The sequence below is a fragment of the Bacillus rossius genome, chromosome 17 (genome assembly GCF_032445375.1).
Source record: "Bacillus rossius redtenbacheri isolate Brsri chromosome 17, Brsri_v3, whole genome shotgun sequence".
Lineage (NCBI taxonomy): Eukaryota > Metazoa > Arthropoda > Insecta > Phasmatodea > Bacillidae > Bacillus > Bacillus rossius.
The window spans coordinates 10,295,819-10,317,692 of NC_086344.1; the positions used below are offsets into that span (position 1 = coordinate 10,295,819).

General features: G+C 37.1%; 1 protein-coding gene across 1 annotated transcript in view; it reads right to left on the bottom strand.

Annotated features, from left to right (window-relative positions):
* Positions 1-4,964: 4,964 nt before the first annotated feature.
* Positions 4,965-21,874, bottom strand: part of LOC134540809 (disintegrin and metalloproteinase domain-containing protein 12) — a 658,355-nt gene continuing 641,445 nt past the window's right edge. The window contains exon 29 of the mRNA XM_063383750.1: positions 4,965-19,967. Coding sequence (XP_063239820.1) covers positions 19,643-19,967 — 325 coding nt within the window. The 3' untranslated portion in view covers positions 4,965-19,642. The remainder of the gene's footprint in view (positions 19,968-21,874) is intronic.

Below are 21,874 nucleotides of genomic sequence, written 5' to 3' on the forward strand. Positions count from 1 at the left end.
TGTACCATCCATGTTCGTCAATAAATATGCGTAACCCACGTTCACGAGTGCAAATGAGTGTTTCTGTTGGGTAGTTAGGCACCAGCCATCTATGCTGAATAGTGAGTGCCATCATGTTTCATTAGCAGCTAAATTACACTATTAAATCCAAGCCACTGTGTCTAGGGAAGCACACTGGGGCCGATTGACCCACACAAATGGTTAGACGCACGAGCTAGCCTGGTGCCCTCCCAGAAAATCATACCATAATCCACAACCAGTGCCTTAGGGCGGTATTCCAAGACGTTTGAGTAAGGTAGCGAATATGCACTGCCTTGTTGGGCAACTGCCGTACCCTAACTCTCGGGTCATATTCCAAAACGTGTCCTAACTGAACCCCTGTAAGGTATCAGATCGGCAGCCGTTTTAATAAACGAGGACTTGTTCGAGGCTATAAACAGTTGTACTTCGTGGAATCCATCGTAATTTTAGCTTATTTTTTAAAACTATGGAATTATAATGTGAAATAAAATATTTAATTTTGGTTGTACAAGAATAAACGATGGATTTTTGGCCGTATTTATGTTTGCTGTTTTTTTTTTAAAGATATTAGAGGGGGAAATTGTAATCGTAAAAGTTCAGTTGAAGTTCATTAAAAAGGAAAAAAATATATATATACAGTTATGGATCAAATCGGCAACAGATAGGACACCAAAAATCAGTGCCCTAAAAATAAGGGACTGGCCGTGTCCTATCATGCCAAACAAATTTCATATTAAAATTAATAAAATTTTTACCATTACAATATTTAAATTTAAGTACCGAAAACTGCTAAAATAGCACTATTTTACACCTTAAAATCCAAATTTTTCCGGGGAGGACCCCCAGACCCCCGCTTTATTTCCAGGGGGGTGGGGGCATGCTTCTTAACACCCCCCATACACAAATCCTGGCTACGCAACTGTGTGTTATTACACTAATGTTATAGGCATATGTATATATTGCCACTTAAATGTAAATTTTACAAAAAAAATTGTAGGAAATACATTTCAATTTTATTAAAATAAAATATAAAAATGTGAAGCCTTATTATATAGTTACATCAGTTAGGGAAACAAAGAAACGACCGTTCGACTCGGCTACCTAGCGCCTTATCTATTATGAACGACGAACACCATCACGCCAACACAGACACCGCCTACTGGCGCTCCGAACGGCAGTTACCGCAACCAGCAAGAACCAGGAACACACAAGGCTCACGAGCGAACCTAGCGGCCCTCGATGAAACACATTCAAAGTTCAAATTGGAATGTGCGGTCTCAACCGTCACAGCCACGCTGTAAGAGTCGTCCCCTTGGCCCCCCCCGACGATGAAGAAGAGAGAAAGACGCACCTCTGGAAAGGTACTCACAAATGATACTATTAATAAAGACGACAAATAAGTCCCGAAAACTAAAAATTCTGGCTTGTACTAGAACTCAGCGCTGAACGAAGTTTACAAGCTTTCAAATATTGTTTTGTAATTTTTCGCGATGTTATTGTCGTCACCAGGGGAAGCATTCATTGAGTTGGATTTTACAAGATGTGTGTTTATTTTCTCCGTGTGCGTAATCTTGGGAAAAAATTCGCTGTACGCATTTTTTTGTAATGAAATATAAATTTTTGATTTATATTTAATTTAATTGGTGAATTCTAACATAGGTATTTAAAAGATTTCGAAGTACTTTTTTTTTCTGGAAATATTTTTGAAAATTCTCTAAACTTGTGGAACATTTTAAGAATTTAATGTAGCCTATAAAACATCTTATATGTTCGCCAATATTCAAAAAAGAATTATTTAACTTTTTCTCGTATTCCATGCAGATAAAATATTTTGACGGCTTTTTAACTAAATGCACCTAGAATTGAATATTTGTACGAATTTCATATTATGCCTACTGAGGTAGTTATGAAATTATTTTTTAACTCCAAAACTATTTTTCATCCCTTCCACTAATACGTGGTCGTAATAAAATTGTTTATAGGACAAAGTTTTAAGGTAATATGAAGCTGGTTATTACCTAATAAATTACAACGGATTTGAAACTAAGAGAGATTTCATTTTTTAATTTTAAACCCCTGTTTTTACAGTAATAGTTCATTTCATAAAAGGTTTTTTCAGCCAAAGGTTTTAGATAAAGTTAATGAGTTTTACAATAAATTATAATGGAATTGATAGTGTACCTATTAAAAAATTGGTTGTCTGTAAAGTCAGTTTACGGATGATAGTTTAACGTGTCGTCATAACAAAACATTGCCATATTGGAAACAATTGTTTCAGATGTTATAAAATAATAATATTCCACACTTAATATTTGTTTGAATTTCTTTTAACTAGCATATTCTCTGTTGGACTCAAAATATTTACACGCTCGTGGCTCATAACTATAATACGGTTAGTTGATCAAATAAAAACTCGTGACAAATAATTCCAGAAGTCAAACTAAAGCGTGAAAAGTATCATACCAGCAATAAATATTTAGTTACACAGCTAAAACAATACTCATACATAAATATACTGATTTACACTAGTAATTAAAATAATATGTACTTGTAAGAACGCCATTTCCTTGCGAATATACTCCCGTGGCGCGGTGCACAACAATAACCTCGAACCCCGGCCAAGTTCTCTGTACCGTCCGCAACATACCAGAGAGATGCCACGGATGCGTAAACATCCGTAGTGGGACAATTTTTTGTGCGTGCAGCCAGAATTCATCGATTTATTAGACGTCACGTCAAAAAGTAATGACATTTTGTCTTTCTACCCTTGCTATCTCCATCCCTTGCAGTAATGACTTTGACAAACATTTAGAACAATATTAAAAAAATTTAACAAAAATAAAAATTAATTTGATAGATTACATGGTATTGGAAGTTTTATTTATTTTCTTATTACAAACCCAGGTTTTTTCAACAATTGCAGTAATGATTTTTACTATCAACAATGGTTTGAGACAAATTTTTAGGTCAAAATTACAATATTTACAAACAATACGAATGGTTATGAAGGCATGCCTACGAAAGGAGTTATGAATTTTTTTTGTCATTCAAACCCTGTTTATCCCACCCGTTGCAGTAATGGTTGGTCGGATAAAAAATTATTTCAGACGAAAGTTGTAGATAATTATTAAACAGTAAGAATTTATGTTTTTGAAGTCTTCAAGAGATAAAATGGTAAGGCCAGGAATAATTTGCAAGTTAAAACTCAAAACTTGCTCGTAAAAAAAAATCAAACTGCACACTCGCAGTTTCGAACACGGTACTTGAGGCGAATGAGGTGGGCGAACGTGTACTCCCAGGCTGACTTGTGGTGCGTCACATCTGGAGCCAGAGTGCCCTTCGTCGCCACTTGCGCACAATCTATCCTTGGGATCAGGGGCGCAACAACTAAATTTCCAAGGGGGGGGGGGGGGGGGGGGGGGGCAATATACCTTTTTATAAAGAATCATCGATCCCCCCTATTGAAGCGGGGGGTCCGGGTGCTATTTAAGCAGTTTTATTATCTAAAAATTGATTACACAGCACTTTCTTTGCCCCCGTTTGCCCCCACTTCAAGGTTTCAGAGGGACGGCAAAATACCCTTCCCCCCCCCCTCCCCCCTGTTGTTGCTCCCCTGCTTGGGATGAACCTCTTTGTACGTTGTTGATAGTCCTTACATCTACTTAAGATAAACATGTTAAATAAAAACTTTACTGTTGCAGCCATCCAAGTTCTTATGCCACCATCTTGTGGCCCTTGGAGGGCAGTATACTAATTCTTTTAAATAATGAGCAGCTACGATGTTGCGGCATTCTAAACTTATAGATTCATCGCCTTGTGCCAACATTTTCAACTTTTCAGCGAACAAAATACAAGGAAAGAAGTGAAATTTCCAATAGGGTGGTTTTATGGCTATTTATAAAACAATATTAAGCGTGAAATTTTCTTTGCAGTCAGGGTTTTTTTTGTAACAGTATGTGAGTTTACAACAATGGAGCATCTGAAAGGCAAATGTTTGTTGTGCAGCCGTAAGTGCCTTCGTGTTTCGCCTGGAAGCAAACTGAGTGATGAACTCGGCTGAACTGGTGCAGCGGACTGACTGTTAGCGGACTTTGGAAGAAGCAGTTACGGTGGTTAGTTGGGATTGGTGGATTGCGGTGTTGGTGAAGGGGCCTGGGGGGGGGGGGGGGGGCAGTAACCTGAGCAACGTTGAGTCCGTCTTTTCCTCGCTTCCTTCGCGCACTTGTCTGTGATCAGCAATCTCATTCTGAAGTTGCCCAGTCAATTTTCACTCAGCTTAGTGTTGCGCATACCCACCCGAAAGTAGGAAGTGTTTGTGGAACAATTATTTGTGGATTTTTGTTTAGTTGTTAGGTACATTTGTGCATACAATAGTGTCCAGTTACAAGATCCTGAAAAGTATTCGTACGTTTGCATGTTTTGTAAGGCACACTGACTATAGTTACTATTACAGCGGATTGACGTGAATCTAAATTAATAAACTTCAAAATTCTGAAATAAGTGAGGTTGCTGATTATCTGTTTAAGAGACAACATGTTAAGAAGTATAGGAAAACTACAATAAATGGCAGGGTTCATGCATTACTTTGAGTTCTGTATAGATCCCTTGGATTTATGGTCAACAATGTTAAAAAGTATTTCTTAGCTATTGCAAATATGCATAGGCACGTAAAAGGGCTGTGACTATTGATTGAAACTGATCAGAGATTGTTCTTGAAATTTAAGTTTTTTTGTAATAGTATAATTCTAGATTGAAAAGAATAATACCTATAATGTAATAGAACCAGCAAACCATTCTTTAAGCACTCCACCTTTTAACTTGACTCATTGGTCCAATCTTCTTTGTTATTAAAATTGTTCTACTTCTAAGTTTTGCTACGTGAGGTTTTGGTTGGAGAGCAAGTAAACTAGTCGTGTGTTATGGTTGAATGATTCCAGCAGTGGTGATTTTGTTCCGTCTTTTATTCAACAACAATTTCAAGAAATGAATGCAGTGTAAACACCGTACAGTGACACTGTTACCTAGCAAGTAGTACAACACAACTCCAATACCCTGGCAGTGATGGACAGTAGATATCGGCAAGAAATCAGCTTCCAAAATAAACATTTCAAAATACAAGGCAAACATGCTAGTATTCACCATATTATTTCGTCTTCTTTTCTACGCTTAATTTATTTCAAATCAATACATATTAAAAGCCAAAACATTATTTTAACCTTCTTTATTTAAATTTTTTACAAAAACTTTATCTTCAATAAAATGTATCGTAATCAAATAAAGTTATAGATACTTTTAATGAGCAAATATCTCATACATTGGTTTACCTTTATGTCATAACACAGCTACAAATAAATGTAGAGGAAAAACTTCTGATTGAAAGTCACGAAACCATCCCACATTCTTAATAAAAGAAAAGTCAATGAAAAAAAACTTTCTTTTGACAGTGTACATAAAAAAAATCACAAGTGTTTTTGTTTTAAGATTAATTACAAGGTTTGACTTATTTTGGTTTGTAAAAACTAAAATAATGGCTATAGTGAAGTATTTTTTTGCATCCAAATAGCACAGTTAAAAAATCAACTGCTAGCTGCTCACATGTCCATGAAGAAACTTAACTGTGCAATCATGTTGTTAGTTCCACATAATTACTAATTTACATAGAACCCACTCCACATACATACGTATATGAATTTTATAATTTTTTATCCCTTACTCTATGTCATGTAACTTGTACGCACATAGTACACATCATGTCATCACTAATGCGATGCTGATGGAATGCAATGCCTTGGGGACAGCAGATAGGCCATATCGGCAGAGCAACAGAGCATAGAGTTGCTCTCACAGTTTGGACACACTATACCTCGCATCTCAAATTTGAATTTAAAATGATAATTTTCTTAAATTTTAATGAAAGCTTGAATCAATGCACAGCTGAGACTTGAGCGAGGAGGAAGTCTCGAACATCGCTCATGTGTTCCTATTGGCTACTCTCAATGGCTACTGTCTGAAACACCGTCCACCCTTCCTCTCTGCACACCGCACGCAGCAAAAGACAGGACATTTCCGTGTTTATAATTGTTTCGTGCGTTCTCGCAATTTTCAATATTGAGAGCTTAAATGTTAATTTGGTAGATTAAAATGACAGATGTCTTACCAAATGAAGTTTGCACATGGCAGATGTCCATTTCCAATGTGGTTAAATAAGTAGCTGCTATCTTTTTAAAGTAGTTTGATATCACTACATCTAGCCTGCTGGGCAGAACAATGAAATAAATTGAAATAATATATATATAACTTAAAACTCAAGCAACTAACTACATATGTATTAATGATTTTTTTTTAATAAACCAGACACTTGTTAACCCTACAGTTCTATAACAAAACACTCACAAGCTGTTTTCCTGTGGCTTGTAGTGTCGTCAGAACTAATGAACTGAATGTGCATAGCACAATAATAAATTTTAAAAACACAAAATAATAAAACTTCTTGTATGTAATATTTCATAACCGAAATTTGCATGTAAAAATAAAAGAAAAATTATTTATATTCATAATTTTAATATCTTATTTATTTTTGGTGTTTAATTTAACATCTTCTAAAGAGCATTTGTAAGGCTGATAGTAATTTTAGGTCACTAGATAAGTGATATCAGCCGCTATAAACTTATCGGGTGAAAGCTGACCTCCTTTGACCCCTTTCCGTATTACCAGCTGTACAATTGATTTGCTGACTTTAGTTGAGTACTAAATGGTATGGTTTCAGTACGATATCAGTTAATTTAGGAAAAAAAACTTATAAACGTGAAATATACAGAAATAACCCCAGAAGTGTATCTTACTATGTGAAGAAATGTAAAACATATTTAGCTTTTATATATATATATATATATATATATATATATATATATATATATATGACTTATGTAGATTCTGATAAATATTTTGCTTGCAAATAATATTTTTTCAGTTACTTAACAACAATAAAAACAAGTGAATTTTAATTGTAACTGTAGAGTATATGTTCAGAAATTTATTTAGGTTCAGAAAGGTTTTAAGCCAAAATCCTAATTACAAATACAACCCTTCTTTTAAAGGTAAAGTTTGTAGATGATTAAAACAGAAGGTTTGAATCTGGCTTGAAATGTAACTAACAAAAAAAAGGATTCATAAAAATGTTTAGTGTAAGTTTTGTTTGAGGCCAGATTAACATAGGCCTACATGAATTCTGAAAGCTAAAAATGAGTACCCTCAAAGTAAACCTTAAGAAATCAGAAACATTTTAAGTGGCTGTCATTAGATTACTTTTTTAGTTCTAAATTTGTGTTAAAGCATTAAAACACAAGAACAGTGGTTTCAGAATGCAATAATTAGACAGTACTTCAATCAGGCTAGTGTTACTTGGCATGCGAGTGTGTTATGATGTAGTCTATGTAATTGATAAAACTTATTTGGAATGTGATATAATTTTTTTTTGTATTTAATGTTGCAATGTAGTACTAAAAAAATAATATGTTTAAACATTTCAAATAATAATAGAAAAAGGTTTTTAGAGTGTGAATATGAATTTCTTTTGCACTTTATACATCCATCTGATCTGTATTACTTAAAATTATATTTAAATGATACAATTTATTCTAACAATAAAATTTAATATTAATTAGCAAAATTTTAAAGTGAAACTGTATCATTATTAGACTTAAAAAAAAATATATATATAAATTGTTCAATGTAAACTAGACGACTGAAATTCAAATTTGTGTTAAATTTTTCCAAAGTAATAAACATTACAATCTCAATAATTGTGAACAACAGCACAAAGATTTATAAAGCAACATCATAATTCATAAAGTATTATACTCCAAGGTAACCATGAGTCACCTTCCCCCTTGTGCTATTTGGGTGCAAAATACAAGACTTAAAGTGTTACATATTGCAGGTACAGTGCATCGTGTTGGCACTCAAACAATTATGCTTCTCCAACAACGTTTCACATTATCTCAGTACAATTTTTTGTCTTTGCAATTACTAATACATGTGTTCATAAATTTTTGTAGTCATCATGCTTCAATGGAAAGGCCTTTTGTTGGCATGTTTTAATTGTTATCATACATAACATTAAATTACTAGTAACGAACAAAATATTTTCTGGACCTTAGCTCTATTGCAAACAATACTATTTTCATTCCTAATAAACTCTTGTTTTCACATATCTATTAAATATCATCGCATAGTTCGCACAGTGAAATTATTCCTGGGTTCTTGTCTTCGTATGAATGTGTTTGCAGGTTTGCTCGAGAAGCACTCACTCGCCACAATCACGCACACAAAAACACAGACGGCTGTCGCGAGCCTCAGGGATCTTCACCGCTTGAGAGGCAACCAACTCACACACAAATATATTATTTTACGGCTGTTTCCCATTAATTCCGGTAGAGATAGTTCCTAGGTGAGCTTGTTTGTCACGTTAATCGGTGTGCAAGGTACATAGCTGTTTGATCTGTGCTAGCTTCGCGCTACAGCCAAATAAGGCTAGGTATATAGAAAAATACAATACTTATTTGGCAGTTGAACTACAACGTGTTCAGGAAAAACTAGACTCTCCAAGCATCCAGCACTCACTGTCACCCAATTTTGTGTTTGTAGTTTACATAATTTTTTGCAACTAAATTAAGTAAATCGATATTGTGATAACCTTAGAACGACAGGCGTGTTACCTGGGTGTGGACGGCAATTACTCTTAAAACAATACACAACGATTTTCGTCTGTCAAAATGAAATAACGTTGTTGGGGCACAGAATCTTTCAAATGTTTTGGACTCTACTGTGTAGAGGATTTACTAACTTATACAAGTGATTAGGATCTTTGCAGTTTAGTTCATCAAAAGGACTCGCGGTCACCGAACGAACAGACAGTCTAGCAGTACCAAATATCACGAGCAGGTCGGTCGTGGCGTAGAAACTGTGATCTGCTACAAACACATCATCTCACACACAGTCAGCCCTCGTAGGCTCGTCAGAGAAGTCCCAATAAGCAGCACGCTCTTCCGGAGAGAGGGCCCGCCAGCCTATCAGAGCAGAGCTCACCCCTGGTGGTGTTTGTTAGTCGTGCAGTTGCTCGGAGAGAGAAGCTGTGCGCCATTCTGTAGGTGCCGCTCACTAACAGCTCGCTTCTCCACTCACCGCTGTGGCCAAAACTGAACCTGTGTGCTGCTATAAGTTAGGCAATATTAAAATCACACTTTAAATTAAACTACTTAGCTTTCAAGGTTGAGCCGCGTTGAAGCGGTAGATTGTACCGACAGTTTGGTCTGCATTGCAGTCTGCAGTCGGCACGGGTTGAGAAACCAACACTGATGATGTCCGCTGCAATGCGGAGCGAAACGTAGGTCGAATCTACCATTTGGACGCCGCTCCGCCTGGAAAGACTAGATATTTGGTTAGGCAGTGGCCGCGAAAGCAGGAAATCCGTTCTTTAAATTTTAAATTACGTCGTGAGCGTTTCCTGTGCATGAAAACTGTGAGTTTTGGGTACGACTGCGAACCGTGTGCAAGACGCTACTAGGCGCTACTTGCGCGTGAACACGCGAGCTGCTAGCGACGTGGCCTGGCCCGGTCCTGGCAACACAGCAGACGTCGCAGGAACTAGCGACTGGGTTGGTAACAAGGCTGCACGATGCAGGAACATGTAAAAATATGTCAAGAAGCAAATTTCAAGCAGTCCGAAATTAAATTAATGTGAAATACAAAATATTTGCAAAACATTTGTTTTAATTTTTTTGTCTCTAAGTTTAAACTATACTATAAAAGAAAACAGGATCTTTAATGTTATAGATAAATAATAAGATTACTATTTATAAGGTTTTGTCTCTGCCTTCTTTCACACAATTTATTTTCATTCTGGATGTGTTTCAAATTTTTGGACTAGATAGAGCATTGATCTAAGCATAATTATAAAGTATATGCAGTTTTAAATTACTTGCAGCTCAAAGGGAACAGTTTATATTTAAATTCCTGACACAATCGGAAGAAGTTTTGCCATGCAAAAGTTCTTATTTAAACAAATGAGGACTATACATAAAATCCTGATTTATGTAACTTCTTTATAAAAAGAGTTTACTGTAATATTTGATTTCTTCAGTTGGATGATTTGCTGTGCACTGTTCATCCAGAATTTAGTTTTTCCACGTGAACACATATATACATAGAGCTTTGATAACATCTGAGTTAACTGCTATATATGTTTCAGTAAATAAAATAATCACAAATGAGCAGCAATACCATCAACATGACCGCTCAAGTAAAAAATCAAAGTATATTTTCAGTCAAATATCTGTAAATGAATTGGGTGTGCAATGTTAGTGAAATGGCAAAAAACAAACTATTCTCCCAAAATAACAATGTCAATATGCATAACTAAACAAATATTTATAACATGCAATTACTTGTTAATGCAGTTATAAATGTACAATAGATACAAAAGTTGTTTATTGTAAGTTACCCTTTAGATAATTTCACATAGCATCAATGTTCACAGAGGTGCCAACAAAAAAATCCTGACCAAATTAGAGCGATAAGAAGCAGTTATTAGTTATTAGTTTGTCCAGATTTTATACACAAATCACAAACATTTTTTATAATTGGCAGTTAATAATTACAATCTTGTGTCAAGAAAAACAGTAAATGTTCAATAACCAAAAGAACTTATCACTCATGAATGTGTGGCTGCCACGCTGTTATAGTATCTGTGTGATCAATAGTGACACTGCTGCCATCTGTGTTTTTGACTGGTTACTTGACAGCTTAAATACTAAACATAAAGTGCACGTTTAAAGGGCCTGCCTTGTCAGGGGTCCATCTTTGTTAGTGCGATGCTTGGTGGTGCTTCTAGCGCGGTATTGTGAGATAGAAATTTAAGCGGTAACCATAACGTAAGGTAGCGGAGAAATTACGATAAAGGCGGAATGCAAGACCCTTGGGTGCTTTCAAGAATCTTTTAAAGGGCGTTTCATGTCTAAAAACTGTTCTGAAAACACGCGTTGTAGCACTTTTCACTCTCCTAAAATTACAGTTTAAAATCAAAACACGGAAACAGGACTACCCATTTGCACTCTGTGCATTCTTCAATGCTTTTGTTAAAAGATACCACTCGCATATATTGAACAGTTTTCAAACCGCGTGGTTTCTCCTGAAGCTCTGCCCATCGTATGTGCGCCCGGGGAGTGGGGCCTTCAATGTTAAGTGCTAGTAGAGTGATTACAGAATGTGGGTAAGTCATGTGGTGTCCAACTTAAATATACCTAAAAATTCAGTTACTGTATCTGTAAGTAAGAATATGCCTGCGCAAATTATCATAGGAATTATGTGAAAATCATAGTAGGTAAGTATTGCTGCCTATTGTTACAGAAGGGCTGGAATCGCGGGACACCAGTTTTATTTGTGTGAGTGCTTGAAGTCAAAATTATAAAGAACAGTTCAATTGTTTTTTAAATATAATAAGCAAATTGCTATAAAAACCTTAATAACCTAAATTTGTGCCTACAAAGTTATCTGTGGATCTGCAACGTTGGTTGTCTGCACAGAATACAGTGTCTCCTTGTTTCTTTTTCTGCAGCTGAATTATGTTGAATAATCATCACGATGTGAAGCAATACTGCATGCTTATGAAAATCAGCAAGGTTACATAAGTATGTACTGAATAAACATAGGAATTTCACGACTAACAATTTACTACCTAATATGACTGACGCTCCCACAAGACACTGGCCTGTGTATCAGAGGTCGGTCTGCAGGGTTGCCAACTGCTGGCTACCGACACTCAGGCTATTAGCAGTGTGGCATTGTTGTGAAGGAGCCAGGGTTACAGTGTATCTGAGGGGCAGTCCTCCATCATTGGAGTCACCGATGTAAGTTAAGTCGTTAAGGCCAAGGCAGTTAGCTCTTGTAGGTCAATATGTTATTTTATGTCGCACTGTTGTGCATGAATATTTAGGGGCAATATTTCCTCAACGCTGTGCTAAGCTCTCTGAAACCAGCATACTGTAACAGCATGTCTCCACTAACCTGTGTTTAGTTCTGAGATAAGACCCTCCTACAAATACACTTCCTTTACTTCAATTTATGTTCTTGTTGACACTGACGCTGCATAAGAATTTTTTTTTTTATATTGAGTTCAGTATTAAAAAGTTATTTATTAATATTATTTTCATGTAAAATTATATCACAACCAGTTTTTGAAACATTATATTGTATCTTATACAAAGAATAGCCCATCGCCAGGTAGAAAGTGGGCTCTCTTGTACTGAAAGGAAGCACTGAATAATGCTCTTTTAGAAACATAAAAAAGTATCAATCATATTAATAATAAAAAAAAAGCTAATAATTTTCAAAAAAATACTACACATTCATCAACTCAGAAGGAATGTAGAAAGATAGTTACTATTTGAAATAATAATCCTTGTTACTGTCTTACAAACAAACAATGGTAGTTTCAAAAAAATGATTAAGAGATAGAGGAAAATATAACCATGTTTTTGTTGTAATTTTAATATTAATCCATTATTAATATGTTCGTCTCGAAGTTAATTTTATTTTGGTTTATTATTACAGCTGCATCTCAATTTTTTTTAATGTGTTTGGTGTTTTGGCACCTCTCATTCATTTTCAACTTCAACTATTTGGTTCATCATTCATTAATAAGCTTGGTTAAGATAACATGAATAGAGGCTATTCACAACACTGGTAGAAACTATGATAAAACTATAAATCAAAAATCTACAACTGATGGCACCTCTGAAGTCAACATTTACTAGCTTAAAACTAGTGCAATTATAATTTGTACAGAAAAGTATTTTGCAAAAAAAAAAAATGAAATGTTGGATATAAATACATAACATGTAACTTCTAACTTCTGTAACTATACAAGCAATTTTGTTTGAGTTAGCATGTACCTTGCACAGTAGACACGGCTCAGTTCACACGTCAGGAAACATTCAACACCTGTAAGGATTTTATTTGCAATACTCGAAAAATATGTATACATATTTGATAAAGTTATTCGTTTAAAAAAATTTGAAATTTTTTTCAAGAAAATGAAACACAGACTAAACAAAAACTGAAGCCAGGGGCCCAATGCTGGAGTTTACAGTTGTACGCGTTTGGAAGCCACGGGATGTTATCTCGGTCTGAACGCGGTTAGTAGTACGGTGGAACCATCCCTGTGGCATCATGTGTGGCTAGGGGAGACTCAGAACTCGCATGAAGTATATACATAATGTACTTGTCCTCAAAACTGCAAGTTAAGTAAGCAAATATGCAGGTAAATAAATGTGTACTTTTCGCGTAGGTACTCGGAGTAAAATTTATGTCGCCATTTAAAAAAAAATGTTTTGAAGGTTATATTAGGTACAAAATTTAAGTGATTTAAGGACGATTTGAAATTTATTTTCACTTTATATATGACTGTTAGTAACCATTCGAAGAAATATGTATTTAATTATATTAACAAGGAAGTTTCAACAAATACATACACATACATACCGATTGTAACTACGAAACGAAGGTAAAATCATAAAGTAAATTGCCGCAAATTCGTGAGACACTTAGAAGTGTTAAAAATGAATAATTTTAGCTAATCATTGTTTAGCCATAATTTTTTTTTTTTTTTTTTTTTTTTTTGGAAAACAGTATGTAAACAACATATCTGGTTGGCTTACAGCATTTTGGGAGGCCGAACACTGACCCTGTCAGGATTCGTCAAGAACGTCACAACGAAAAGTGAAGTGCGCATGGTGTCAGTAAACCTGTAAATGCGTACTTGAATTCGCACAAGGATTAAAGCATATGTAATGGAAGTCGACTGGTACATACCCTTCGGGTTGGCCAATTTGCATACAGAGTTGTGAAATATGCTACTATATAAAGAGAGCTGTTTCCAATGAATACAAAAAAAATAGAATGAATATATGTTACAGTATTTAAAATTACTGAGCTTGTGTAATAATTCTGCTAGGAATTTTATCTACGATCTAAGAGAGAAATATGCAATTTGCAAGTATAACTCTAACAAGTTTCGTTCATTGCATTTTCATCCTAATGGCCACGAATAATTCTGCAGTGTGAAGCACAGTTTAATTTTAATATCATAATTATTATATTTCACCATGTTCAAGATGCAAATTTACATTCTCATATGCTGAACAAAATGTAACATGATGGCATACAACTAGTAATTTTTTAGAGTAGCAGATTTTGAGAAAAATAAGTCAAATTCTGAGAAATGCCTATTACTCTTGCTAACTTTGTTAATTGGCATTAAGATATTTTAGTAATATTTCTCTAAAACAATTGATGTAATAAATTTTCTTATTTTTTTAGGACGGAATAAGCCATTGTAAGTTACGATATTAGGGTTAGATTAGGCGGTGAGCTATGGACTTTATGGGCCATCCCAGGTAATTTATGTATATCAGTATTTTTGCGTAGTACTAATATATATTGCTTGATTTAAGAGTTAACTGCATTTTAAAATTAATTCCCATTTGCAATGTTATGAAAAAACCCTTAATTAAAGCTATGTATATAACATTCACACAGCATTATTTAACGTACTGTAACTAACCTGCAAATGAAGAAAAAACTTTGGTTAGGAGTCTGAATGTTGAATATTTAAACTCATCGTCCCTACAGAAGAAATTTCTGCCCCTTGAGGCCCTTATATCTAATCTTTTCCCATTTATTTACTTTATATGCATAATTTGTTAATTTTTAAACTTAATTTTTTTTAGCATATGTGATATCTGGTTTCTAGTGTTTTGAAATATTTATTTTTTTGATACTTTTAGATTCCTTGTTATAATTTTGAGTTGTTGAGTGTGTTTTTGCAAGTGTACCGTAGTTATCGTGCCCATCTGGTGCTTTTCTCAGGCTCTTGGAGATGCCTCTGTCGGCCAGAGCTCAGCCAGTAATAGTCATGTGTCGCAGCGCTGAGGGGTCTACCCTGGCGGCCACGGGAGCGAGTCTACCCTACGAGTAGAGCGGGTCTACTGACTGCTTGCCGAGGAGCACTCAAAGTAAGTCCTGCGATATTTATCTCTCTCTCCAAGAAACGAGATGGATGTGCGAGTAAACTGAGTATGTAATCAGATACACTGTAACAAGATCGGCGGTACAGAGGCGTCAGCGTTTTATTGCTCTAATGAACAGTCACTGCTCAATAGCTGGTGTCGTGCGTTGTTCATTAACAGACTGGAACTTCAGAGGAGCTTGTCTGCACCACTTGCAAGTTTTATTACATGCGTTAAAAACCTTTCAAGTACTTTAGCGTATTAGTTGCTGTCTCGTCAACCCACAGACCCTTTACATTGCGGTGCATTGGCAGTTTGGCTCGCAGTTGCGTCATGTTCAGGTGAACTAAGGCACGACCAAATTAACTTTGTAGTTTGTGCCAGTTTCTTTAAGTTTTTTGCAGGACTCAGTGTTACATTTTCGATTGGACATATTTTTAGGGATAGAACCATCGTTCACTGTTGGTAAAAGTGGGATTTTTGGCATTTTGGAACAGGTACAGCGCAAAAATCGTTATCGCCCGCCGCAAAGTTATTATATTGAGCTAGGATGTGTATCTGATCCCGGCTTTTCGAACTCTGTGTGAAGGCGTGCACACAGCAACAAACATGTGCCCTTAGCAACTGGCTGGGAGGTTTATCATCGATGATAGTGTTGGAACTCTTGTAGGACTACTGTGGAACTTTGCATAGAACATTTTTATTTTATCGCAACAAGAGGTAACAGGGACTTGGCCGCCCTGCCCTTTGCTTCCCTAGTCTCGCAAAATTACGTCGTATTGGCTTTGCGAAGAATAACTTTAAGTACTTTAACTATACATAATAGTGGGCCACGCGTCCTTTTTTTTAAATTGCTTGCATTTTAAGAAACATTGGAATTCAGCGCATCTGAACTTGGCTTAAATACCATTTGGGTTAGATTTTTCGGACTGTTTAATATTCCCCTTGCTGATGTCTAGGATTAATCAAGAATTGTTATCGAGACCTAGCATTGTAGATTTTTATTTGTAAATATATTTGCTTTTACACCCCTCATAACTTTTGTAATTATTTTGTTTAGTATTTCAGGTGCATATTTTATCTAAGTTAATTCATTACAAAATGTAGGGTAGACCGGGGGAAATCGGGTCACGGGGTAAACCGGGTCATCATAACAAGATCTGCTATCTTGCGGCGAAAGAATGAACTGGAGTCTACGGAACCTACCGAAGAGTGCTGCTATCTTTCTATACAACCGTCCACTACAAGGCGAATATCGCCTGTGACAACATTCTGGTAGTCTGTGCGACATGAACCCGAACCTGTGCAGTCCTGAAGTGGAAAATTCTTAACAATGTAAGTTTTATTTTGTGTTACGTAAGCCTTTACGTTCGCATTTCGAAAAAGTATTGTAGTTTAAGTAATGGAGTACGAAAATATGTACCCAATTAACATTCTTCTGCATTACTGAGGCTCTATATGTTTGACAGAATTTATAATATTTTTCTTTTTTTTAAAGTGCGAAATGGGGTAACTCGGGTCACTGCCGTTGGGGTAAAACGAGTCACTGCATACAGTGGGGAAATCAGGTTGCTTCATATATTTGCTATATATTGTGAAGCACTTTATTCTTCTTTCTCAATTTTTAAGTTAAGGCCTATTCTAAATAAGTGGAAAAAATGAATTTAAGGCTTCAACTTTAGTTAAAATTAGTAAGTACTTATAATAATATTGAAGTTTAGGACATGTTAAAATAATAAAAATATTATCCATGTAAATATAGAATCACGAGTTCACTGCCAAATGTGTAAGTAGAAGGAGCACCACAGAAGAAGTGAGAGGCCTGTTACCAACACCGGAAAAATTAACACCAAAGAGAATATAGGTGAACGAAAAACTGTTGCTTCTCTAAGGCTACTGTCAAAAGAGAATCGCACATTGTTGGAATCCAGGAAATTGAAAAGAAAGAAGCAGGTGTTAAATTAAGTTCAAAGCAAAGCAAAATTGAACCTCTGAAGACGAAGAAGCGAACAAAAACTAAAAACACATCCGAGTTGGAAATTTCGGAAGAACGCCAGGATGATGAGGAAGATGTTCTCTGCAACATTTGCAAAATTGCATACAAAGATATCAGAAGCTGCACTGCTGGAGATTGGATTCAGTGCCAGTCTTGCAAAATGTGGTACCATGAGCGCTGTGTCAATGCTTTTCAGTGTAAACAGTTTGTATGTGGAATGTGTCTGTCAAAACAGTAAAGAAAATCTGTTGACCCGATTTGCCCCACTTGTGATCCGATTTACCCCACTTCTGTCCAAATCGGGTCAAAACATTTCATTTTCCTTTGATCAAGTTTAATGTCAATTCGTAAGGAAGATTGCCTAATGTTTGTATGTAAATATGTACATAAATGTATGACTGACATTACTGTAGATTATTTTATGGTAAATTAATATTGGTTTTATACTTATTCAGGAATTTCAAAAAATTGACCCGATTTCCCCCGGTCTACCCTACTAATCTCATAGAGTAAATAATTTGAACTTTAGATTAATTATTTTAATGTGCTGAAGCAAAATATATTTAAAACTGTATAGTAACTCATGTGCCAGCCAAACCATACTGGTGTGTAATTTCTTTGAGCGTGTGATCGTAGAAGCAGTAAATCTGGTTACCCAAATCAGTAGTGTCTTTTTCTTAGATATAGCACATGATTATAATTACCCAACTCTGCTGTTCACTTTTTTCAAAAATGTTAATTGGTGACTGTTTCTGACTTTGGCTAGGATAGCCCAATGTGTCTCACGTATAATATGTCTGACGAATCTGGCCTCCCATCAGGCATTACGCTGGAAACAAAAGAGGAAAATGGCTGAGCCCAACATGGCATCCACGTATCCGAACAGAGACGAGCACAGCAGCTCTGCCCGTGTGGTCTGTGTGAGTCGCGCTCGCGTACGACTGGAAGTCGAGTGTTCCTGACATCGGGCCCCTTGGGAGGGGGGGGGGGAAGATGTTAGGGGGCGTAAACTGCGCTGTGTCGGGACAGACAGGCTGCGGCTGACACATAGCTGTGGAGAGTACAGTTCCTACCGCAAAGACTCCGCAGCCACGACTACACAGAAATTACAGATGAAACCACACATTTCAAACACCAAAACAAGAAAGAAACATCATCTCAAACTTCGTTAACATTCAAGAGCTATTTTCGTTATTCATTAAGTTTAAGTTTGAAACTTCTTGCCATATATCGTGATTATGAAAACAATTTTGCACCTAGCAAGTCACGTGGGGAGAGGTCGAAATCAATCACACGATAAAACACCACCCAGCATTTGTTTCAATTGAGCCTTATGTTTATAATGCTATTTATTACAGTCGTTTTCATAAATTGCTTTTTTTGCAAGATGTAAATGCTGGGGGTGTTTGTTGGGGTAGAATAACGTGCTTGTTGGATCACAGATGTGGAATGATGAATAACATTTCGTCCAACTACGGGGTCGACATTAAGGCAAGTGATCGGTCAAACCAATTTATTACATTAGTCCTACATCATAAAATGTTATTTAAATTCGGATAATTTTGTTTATATTCCTATATGTACATATTTGAAAACAGGCCTGTTTAAGTCATGTTCATAATAGGTACAGTCCACTGAAATTATTCACCTTCTTAATGTGAAGGAACCTAAATGCAGAATATGTGATGGCAAGTTTCCTTCACATCAGAGGCGTCTTAAATAAATGTTTTGCCCTTTCCAATTGGGTCGTTAGAAAATAATTGTATAATACAAATCGAGATAGAAGAAACGCTATTCCATACGATCTTTCTTTGAAATGTTTTCTTAAAAAGCTTAAGTAAATGGGTGAATCACCAAATAAAAATCTTGCCTCTTGACAGCACACTTTTTCTTGAACATGATCATCCACACACACTACTAAAAATTTGTAACCTACGAAGGATCAATTTTTTTTTTTTATTCATTTCAAAACTTGATGTAAATTAAAGCATCTCTGTAGTAAATGTTTTCGCAGTGATAACAACAGTAAATATTTCCTCTCGCCAAAAACACGGTAGTCAATTCAAAAATGTTCTAAATGAGACACAACTTCCGTGACGTGAAACGGTGGAGCAGTGGAGCGGAGTAGCAGCAGGCACCTGGAGTAGTGAGGGCATCAGTGCTCGTACTCGGGGTAGTAGCAGGCACCAGTGCCTTCACTCGTGGTAGCAGCAGGCACCTGGAGTAGTGAGGGCATCAGTGCTCGTACTCGGAATGGTAGCGAAGAGCACCAGGGCTCCACCCGGGGTAGTGAGGGCATCAGTGCCTTCACTCGGGGTAGCAGCAGGCACCTGGAGTAGTGAGGGCATCAGTGCTCGTACTTGGGGTAGTAGCAGGCACCAGTGCCTTCACTCGGGGTAGTAGCAGGCACCAGTGCTCCACCCGGGGTAGTGAGGGCATCAGTGCTCGTACTCGGAATGGTAGCGAAGAGCACCAGTGCTCCACCTGGGGTAGTGAGGGCATCAGTGCTCGTACTCGGGGTAGTAGCGAAGAGCACCAGTGCTCCGGGGTAGTGAGGGCATCAGTGCTCGTACTCGGGGTAGCGGCCGGGCCGCAGCAGCGCCGCCTGCTCGCCGCCCGACGCCGAGGAAGCCGCCGTGTGGTGCGACGAGTCGTCGTCCTCGTCTGGCGAGTCCTCGCCGGGCGGGGGCTCGGGGGCGGCGCTGGGGGCGGCGGCCTCCTCCCCGCCGTCGGGGGGCGGGCAGGGCGGCAGCTCGCGCCGGGACACTCTGTCCTGACGCGACGAGTGGTGGCGGGTGTGACGCCCGCCCGCGGCGCCCGTCACTGGCAACGCCTCCTCACTCGCCGACCGGACTAACTGTTGTTGAGCTTGAATAAATTCATCACTAGAAAATAGTAATCATAAACAACACCAAACAGGCAGTTGGAACTTGAACCTACAAGCTGTTAGTGGCAATGTTCTGTTCCTCTCGTAATTTCATGATCATTAGGCAACTGTTCCTTTAAAAAATACCGGGTATTCCTTTGAGTGCCACAGAACAAATCCATGTAACAACTATGGGTTCAAATCCCAACAACAATAAGTAATAAAAATATATATTATAATATTACAAGTTATTTATTTACTACCATTTAGTATTTACCTCGCAAATTCAGCTGTTCTTTAACAAGAATACATATAAAATAATTAATAGTATTATTAAAAACAATGACAACACAAGTGACACAACATTGTATGTTTCCTTCGTTAAGTTTCTTTAATCCATTTCATGCTAGCAAAGTCCATTTATAAAATTGCAAATCACTGTAAACAATATTTTATCAGCTAAAAGGTTGGGTCTATGTAATTGACAACTGTTAATGCCCTACTGCTCTCTAGAGCTGTAGCAAACCGTATGTATTCGTTACTGAGTAACGGGTGCGGCATCTAGTAACGAGTAACGAAACGTTACACACGAATGCATTTCGTTACTCGCATCTTTCGTATGTTTTACGCATGCGCGCGCTTATTCGTTACAAAGAACAATGTTTGTTTATTAATAAAAGTATAATTTGGAAATTCGTCGTCCGAGTTTTTTACTGTTTATTAAAGGTATTGTGTGTGTAGACAAAGTTTTAGATTCGAACAGAAACAACGTAAGAAAGTATTTTTTACAAATTATAAATATGTATGTTTTTGTTTTTTATTATCGCGTATTTTTACGTTTTATGTTCTTATATTAAAAGATATATTATAATAAAGCCGCTCTAATGAGATTTAATTGTTTCTTGGTTAACAAAAGCTGTTAATTATCAAATATTTTTAATTGTTTATATTCGATTTATTTTTATTTACGCGACGTCATACTGTACGCGTACGAAATACGACTCGATTCGTTGCTGTTACATAACATAGCATGTGCCATGTTATGCGGTATCAGAAGTAACGAGTAACGATACGAAAGTAACGAGTACTGATTGTTATAGTAACGAATACATACGGGTACACATTTTTTCGTTACTTTTACACCTCTACTGCTCTCACAGTGAGTTATATTGCTTCGCTCCCACAAAGGGGCGTGTCAGTGGCACAAATAGCGCGAACGAGTGTAGTGCAGCACGCATGCGCACTTTATAGTGCAACACAGTGCAGCGGGACGAACATCCATTGCCACCACAGGTACACTGTTGCCCAAGCGGCAATGGACTGGAGCCGTAACGGGACTTGCCAAGGTTCATATGAAATAATTAGTGAAAATTAGACATTCTTTTACCACAAAAAAAAAAAGTATTAAAATGAGACCGCTTAATTTATTCACGCAACTACGCCCATTACATCGCTTGAACAGACCCGCTGCACACGGCACGTTAGTGCATGAACCGGGTCCTATTTGGCATGCTACGAAACCAGAACACAGCAGTAAGTCTTCACCCCTCGGTGTGGTTAGCTGCGTGTGTCGCTCCACTGAACCCTACAATCTTTGTTCTCCAGATTCATCTCAGCAATAATGTAAGTTTCTGCAAATCACTTTCAGTTGACTCTGTAGTGGCCCTCTCGATCAGCCTGAAGTCACCGATTATTTCAATTAATCGTGCATGTCCTATCAGAGATTTTTTTGGTTCTGCATAGATCTTTCTTTAACTGGGGCGCGGATTGCGTCACAGGACTCAAGTCATGAACAACTGCCATCACGCGACTTTGCTGATTCGCCCACAGCGGAACTGGAGTTACCGGGGCACCTCGTAAGTGCAGTTGGGTGCCATCCTCTGCCGGATCAGCGGGCACTCATCGAGGAGAAGATGGTCCCCGTAC